General features: G+C 42.1%; 2 protein-coding genes across 10 annotated transcripts in view; both read right to left on the reverse strand.

Moving 5' to 3' along the window:
* lmf2a (lipase maturation factor 2a) overlaps positions 1-4,612 on the reverse strand; it is a 13,687-nt gene extending 9,075 nt beyond the window's left edge. The window contains exons 1-4 of one of the 3 annotated variants that reach the window (XM_060878796.1): positions 4,295-4,612; positions 3,981-4,244; positions 2,103-2,356; positions 1,467-1,495 (exon numbers count right to left, since the gene is read on the reverse strand). In XM_060878796.1, coding sequence (XP_060734779.1) covers positions 1,467-1,495; positions 2,103-2,356; positions 3,981-4,074 — 377 coding nt within the window. In that variant the 5' untranslated portion in view covers positions 4,075-4,244; positions 4,295-4,612. Of the gene's footprint in view, positions 1-1,466; positions 1,496-2,102; positions 2,357-3,980 lie in introns of all 3 variants that reach the window. The other 2 variants (XM_060878795.1, XM_060878794.1) reach the window with 2 other exon arrangements.
* Positions 4,613-5,745: 1,133 nt separating this feature from the next.
* The window catches only part of c2cd5 (C2 calcium dependent domain containing 5), a 30,559-nt gene continuing 28,804 nt past the window's right edge, over positions 5,746-7,500 (reverse strand). For all 7 annotated transcript variants that reach the window (XM_060878789.1, XM_060878788.1, XM_060878790.1 and 4 more), the window contains one exon: positions 5,746-7,355. In XM_060878789.1, the coding sequence (XP_060734772.1) occupies positions 7,245-7,355 (111 nt within the window). In that variant the 3' untranslated portion in view covers positions 5,746-7,244. The remainder of the gene's footprint in view (positions 7,356-7,500) is intronic.

Raw genomic sequence — 7,500 nt, forward strand, 5'->3', positions numbered from 1 at the left:
GAGACAGAGAGAGAGAGAGAGAGAGACAGAGAGAGAGAGAGAGAGAGAGACAGAGAGAGAGAGAGAGAGAGAGAGAGAGAGACAGAGAGAGAGACAGAGAGAGAGAGAGAGACAGAGAGAGAGAGAGACAGAGAGAGAGAGAGAGAGAGAGAGAGAGAGAGAGAGAGAGAGAGAGAGAGAGAGAGAGAGAGAGAGAGACAGAGAGAGAGAGAGAGAGAGACAGAGAGAGAGAGAGACAGAGAGACAGAGAGAGAGAGAGACAGAGAGAGAGAGAGAGAGACAGAGAGAGAGACAGAGAGAGAGAGAGAGACAGAGAGAGAGAGAGAGAGAGACAGAGAGAGAGAGAGAGACAGAGAGAGAGAGAGACAGAGAGAGAGAGAGACAGAGAGAGAGAGAGAGAGAGAGACAGAGAGAGACAGAGAGAGACAGAGAGAGAGACAGAGAGAGAGAGAGAGACAGAGAGAGAGAGAGAGAGAGAGAGAGAGAGAGAGAGAGAGAGAGAGAGAGAGAGAGACAGAGAGAGAGAGAGAGAGAGAGAGAGAGAGAGAGAGAGAGAGACAGAGACAGAGAGAGAGACAGAGAGAGAGACAGAGAGAGACAGAGAGAGACAGAGAGAGAGAGAGAGAGACAGAGAGAGAGAGAGAGAGAGAGAGAGAGAGAGAGAGAGAGAGAGAGAGAGAGAGAGAGAGAGACAGAGAGAGAGAGAGAGAGACAGAGAGAGAGACAGAGAGAGAGAGAGACAGAGAGAGAGAGAGAGAGAGAGAGACAGAGAGAGAGACAGAGAGATTAGGATTATGAATTAGGAAAGTGTTTGCATAATGTATTTGATGTTACAGTTTGCGCTCACACCCACACACTCACACACCCGCACACTCACACACCCGCACACTCACACACCCGCACACGCGCTCACACTCACGCGCTCACACGCTCACACTTACGCGCTCACGCTCACACGCTCACGCTCACACTCACACGCTCACACTCACACTCACACGCTCACACTCACATGCTCACACGCTCACACTCACACTGACGCTCACACTCACACTCACACGCTCACACTCACACTCACACGCTCACACTCACATGCTCACACTCACACCCACTCACGCGCTCACACTCACGCGCTCACGCTCACACTCGCACGCTCACACTCACACGCTCACACTCACACGCTCACACTCACACGCTCACACTCACACGCTCACACTCACACGCTCACACTCACACGCTCACACTCACACGCTCACGCTCACACTCACACGCTCACACTCACACGCTCACACCCATGATAATTAGCGCAGAAGGTAAAACTCAAAAAGAAGAAAGTTGACCGTTTTGACTGCACTTCTTGTTATATTTAAAATGTTTAACACTTTGGTGTAAAGTTATAACTGATTGCCTGTAATGTGATGTTCTGAAAATCCTTCTTTAAAGTTGTAATTTAAAAACATAAAACTCACCACTGGAAGTATAAGAAGACTTGGCTGACCTGCAGGAACAGTGTGGAGGTCAAATCAGACTCTTTACAGATAAAGTCATTTGCATAGTGGAATCTGATTGGCTCTTACAGTTAACGACGCATTAAGACGTCTAGCTAAACTTCTGCTCCATTCCACGTCTCATCGTGACGGCACCAAACAGCCGAACTCCAATATTCTATTCTCACATCTTGAGAAACTTTAATCATTTCCTCAAAACTGCTTTAAAGACATTCGTGTTTTTTTTCTATATTAAACAAACATTTTATTTTGTGACTTTCATTTAGATGTTTAGAAGCAACACTTTTACACCAAACCAAAAAGAAATCACAATATTTAATATTTATAAAAATCAGTGAGCTGTAAACGTCCCTGTGAATGATCTGTTGCTATAGAAACCGTAAGGTATCAGAGCGAATACATTAATATAAAGCTGTGATGTTCAGCTGCTCTACTGTCAGAGAGAATTAATCAACACCTGAGCACCAATCAGAGTCCAGAACTCAGTCATGTGATGATGTAAGTTAATCAACACCTGAGCACCAATCAGAGTCCAGGACACAGCAGCAGCTCTCAGTACAGTGGAGATCAGATCAGGAGTGAGGACTGAGATGTTACCTTGTACAGAGACAGGTAGAAAACCCACAGGATGAAATACAGCCTGCAGTCTCTAAGGGCAGGGACCGTCATGGCCGCAAGGCTGAGAATCGTTCCGCTGAGACTCAGAAGCTCCATGCAGTGCTGCGTGTCGAGTCCGAGCTGCGGGCCGAACCACAGCAGAGTGGGCGTGTCCCTCAGCCGCTCCCACATGCTCTTCCCCACCAACCGCAGCATCCACCTCGCCGGGAGAATACCGTCGTTACCGTACAGACCTGCGCAGAACAATCAACAGCCATGCAGCATGAATCACAACCACACAATATATCCCGGTTATATACTGGTTATATACTGGTTATATACTGGTTATATACTGGTTACATTATACCGCTATTAAGGGTTCTTGTGGGTTCTAAAAGATCTAGGAACAAAATAGTGCCTCTCTGTCACAGTCCCAAACAGAACCTTTAAATACAAAACCCTAAAATTTTCCATATTAGAGAATGTAGAAGCCTTTAATAAAGCCATAAACAGCGATAACTCTTCGTTATCATGTAAACCCTCAAACAGTCCTTAAACTGCCCTTAAACTGCCCTTAAACTGCCCTTAAACTGCCCTTAAACTGCCCTTAAACAGCCCTAATCATGCACCAAGGTCCCGAGAGCTAAATGTTAGACTTCTGACAGGTTCTAGATATTACAAAGAAAATAACAAGCAATTATTTATACACATATCCAACTAACACACACTCTCACACACGCACACTCACTCTCTCACACACACACTCACTCTCTCTCACACACACTCACTCTCTCTCACACACACTCACTCTCACACACACACTCACTCACACACACTCACTCTCACACACACACTCACTCACTCTCACACACACACTCACTCACTCTCACACACACACTCACTCACTCTCACACACACTCACTCTCACACACACACACTCTCACACACACACTCTCACTCACTCACTCTCACTCACTCACTCTCACACACACACTCTCACTCTCACACTCTCACTCTCACACACTCTCACTCACTCTCACACACTCTCACTCACTCTCACACACTCTCACTCACACACTCACTCACTCTCTCACACACTCACACACTCTCTCACACACTCACACACTCTCTCACACACTCACACACTCTCTCACACACTCACACACACTCACTCACTCACACACACACACTCACTCACTCTCTCACACACACTCACTCACTCTCTCACACACTCACTCACTCTCTCTCTCACACACTCACTCACTCTCTCACACACACACTCACTCTCTCACACACTCACTCACACTCTCTTTAGAGCTTCTTTGGATACTCAAGGGGTTTGATCCTACAGAGGAAGTTCTAACTTTGAGATCATTTGAAGAAACACACAGTTGTAGAATATTTAAGAGATCATCAGATCTTCAAGCTGAAGGTTAACAGACTCAGTTTTAGGGCCCTACAGAGGAACAAGTGAAAGAAGTGCTTTAAATATATAGATGTACATTTTTTATCTTAAATAAGATTCTGATTAGTGATTGTGTGTTTGTGTGAATACACTGAGTCTTTATTAGTGACGTCACAACCCGAGCTCATTTACATGTAGCCCCGCCTTCATCTTTATTGTGATGATAAAACATTATCATAATAAAGCCGTGTTTGTGTAACAGCAGTGGATTAAAGTCTGTGTGCAGTTCAGTGTGTATAAAGTCTCTTAGTGTCTGAGCTCAGGATGATGAAGAGGAATAAACTTTTTTAATGGATCTGTTTTTCTCCCTGAGATTAAATCATTCTCCCGGACTGCAGATTAATCACGTGCACCTTGTAGTTTTTAATCAGTTTCATCTAAACTTCTTTCTAAAAGTGAATTAAAAATCTCACCAGGAATCTGCACATAAAGAGATGCGAAGGCGAACATGTAGAGTGCAGAAAGACTCCAGAGAAACACGTGAGCTGCTAAACGTGTCTCCCCCATTTCTCTGTAGACTGAAGGGGAACTGGAGCAGAACAGACCCGGGTTACTGATGTAGACTGGAACAGAACAGACCCGGGTTTAACTTCCCTTTCACACACAGGACTGGAACAGAACAGACCCGGGTTACTGATGTAGACTGGAGCAGGACAGACCCGGGTTAATGCTGTAGACTGGAGCAGAACAGACCCGGGTTAATGCTGTAGACTGGAACAGAACAGACCCGGGTTACTGATGTAGACTGGAGCAGGACAGACCCGGGTTTAACTTCCCTTTCACACACAGGACTGGAGCAGAACAGACCCGGGTTACTGATGTAGACTGGAGCTGAACAGACCCGGGTTATTGATGCAGACTGGAGCTGAACAGACCCGGGTTACTGATGTAGACTGGAGCTGAACAGACCCGGGTTACTGATGTAGACTGGAGCTGAACAGACCCGGGTTACTGATGCAGACTGGAGCTGAACAGACCCGGGTTTGACACGCAAACACAAACTTCTCTCTCTGCTGCTCCGTAGACACGTCGAAAGCAACTTTCAAGCTAAAATCCCGCCTCCTTCTCGTGATTGGCCAAAATCGACCAGTTTACAAAGGAAACCAATCAGGAACTTCTCTTGGTGCCTTTTCAGCCAATCGTGGCTCAGAAGACGGGAATCACAACATACAGGAGGGAAAAGAGGAACACAGCGCATGCGCAGAGTCAACAAACAGCGACATCTAACGGTAAAAAGGTCAAACGTCAGGATGTAAACATGAAAGGTTTCATAACATCTAATGTTTTTTTTTAGGTATTTTTGTTTGACTGTATTATTGATCGTTGTTATCGCTAGTCAATGATAATTAAACTATACATTCACTTTAATGAATGAAACGTGATTATTTTATTAGACAAACGTTTTTTTCTAAACAAAGTGACGTCACTTCCTGTGCCAGTCATCAACGCAGTGATTTATTTAATAACACGAGCAGACACCAAGCTTATAATCAACATTTATTCACTTAATGACTTTTCATCTACAGAATCTATTTAAATACTTCCAATCATTTCTCATCACAGTTCTAGTAGAATTAACTTTATTAGAATTAAACTTTAGTAGAATTAGTTCACTGCAGCTTTAGACTCCAATAATCTCTTACATTTAACTATAAAAACTAACATCTGCAAACTGATAGTAATGACTTAATAGTAACATAAAATAAACTCAGACCTGCCATGATTACAGTCTATAAAATAGAAATATAGAACAAAACACACTATTATAATGATATTTTAATTCTATTTTATCTCTGGATTACTTTAATCCCCCTAAATAAAACACCTTCTAGGTCCAAAATAATACAGAACCGAACCAGAACACGGTCCAGCCGTACAGGACAAAGAGACGTGTTTAAAATGTGTGTAAGGCTCCAGGGATTTGAACTCACAACCTCCTGCTGGTGGATTTTAGACGATCGTCAGAGCAGCACCGACGGCGCCGAGATACTAATATACATTTTGAACGATAATTTATTGTCGGATGTCTTAGTTCTCGATGGAACTGTTTTTATTTTGCTGTGGTGTGAGAGGAATAAAACACCCAGAGACGTGCTGTTATGGGAAAACGATCAGCATCTCATTATCAAGAACTTTCACTTAAGATGAGAACTAAAATCAGGACAACGGAATCATCTGTTAAAACATGGATCATTTAATTATCGTGCAACATTTGATTTGTCCTCATACACACATGCACTGTAGAAATCTTTAGTAAAATAAAAAAAAGAATCAGCGGAGGATTCGTCACGCTGTCCATCTGATTAAATCAGCGCTCTTTTCTTTCCTCCTGTTCTGTACATTCAAGTCTTCTCTTGGCATCTGCGTTTGGCTTTGCAAAGGACATGCTGGCATTGCACATGCAGGAAAAACAACTACAGACAGTCATTAAATAATTCAAAAGAAATCTGAAATTCCAGCATTAAAAAACCTCAGAATCTGATCAGATCAGTAGCATGTGATTCGTACAGGAGACGTTAAAGGTGCAGTTTGTAAGGTTTAAAAGGTGTGTTGCGTTCTCACAGTGCAATTCATCCGATTCTATTCAATTCAGGCTGTTGCATATGTTCGAAAAGTTTCCAGCCCTGAAATATTCTCCTCCCCCAAGTTGAGAATTTTCCATGTGGTTTCATAAAATGTTGCAACAAGTGTAATAATAATAATAATAATAATAATAATAATAATAATAATTAGATAATTTTAGTTTCCCATAAACAGATAAAGGAGTTGCAATATTAGTTGAAATTTAATTGTTTTTGTTTCAGTCTTTTTTGTGAACATTTTTGTGAACAAAACCCCCAGAAGGCGTTAAGGTGTTTGTGTGTTTCTGTAAGTGCAACAATAAATATTTTTAAAGACATAATCTGCAATATTCAAATATCTTGATGAAACAATTCATCATTTTCTTGTAGGCTTTTGTATGAATTGAACATTTTTCTGGCCCTGAAATAAGCTCCACCCACAGCTGTTTCTATTACCCCATTTTTTACAAAATGTTCGTTAATGTGCAATTATAAGACTTTGAATTATTTTTAAAAAGAGTCAGATCAATATTATTATTCATTTTATTGTTTTCATTTCAATCTTTCGTTTATATATTAAACATATTTTTCTGGCCCTGAAATAAGCCCCGCCCTTCCTGAAACAGAATTTTCCCATATAAAAGGTTCTAATGGGAGTGTATCTACATGCACAAGAACGATCATTTGAACAATGCACCAAAAATATTTCAGAAGTCACAAAACTTTAGCATTTCATTACGTCAGGATTTTGAATACATATTTCTGGCCCTGAAATAAATCTTACAAACTGCCCTTTTAATAATGATGCAGAAACAGAAAGCAGGTGAGAAGTAAAACTTGTTGCACAGTGTGAACACTGTTAGACATTTTTCACACAAACACACACACACTTTCTCTACAGACATCATATCAGTTTAGCTTTAAGCGCTCAGCTGCCTTCGCTTCCTCAGGGCAATTGGAATGTGAACAAAATGACCAACAGACAGATGGAAGATTTTTACCTCAATAAGGAGATTTGGCTCTAAAACTCATCACGTGTTTGGCTCACAAATTTCTTTGGAACTCGCTTATAAAATAAATAAAACAGTGTGTGTATATTTATGTGTGTGTGTGTGTTCACGTCCCTTCTCCAACACAGGATGTTTGTGTCAGTGGAGGCGTGGCCTCAAGTTCAGACTCTCGGATGAAAATCACAGCATCTCCGCTCACGTTGATAAGGCACTGAGCCTGCAACACACACACACACACACACACACACACACACACACACACACACACACACACACACACACACACACACACACACACACTCCTTTACATACATACGCTCTCATGTGCAATAAGCATGAACACACACACTATACACACTATA

This window comes from Tachysurus vachellii, chromosome 9, assembly GCF_030014155.1.
Source record: "Tachysurus vachellii isolate PV-2020 chromosome 9, HZAU_Pvac_v1, whole genome shotgun sequence".
In the NCBI taxonomy this organism is placed as follows: Eukaryota; Metazoa; Chordata; class Actinopteri; order Siluriformes; family Bagridae; genus Tachysurus; species Tachysurus vachellii.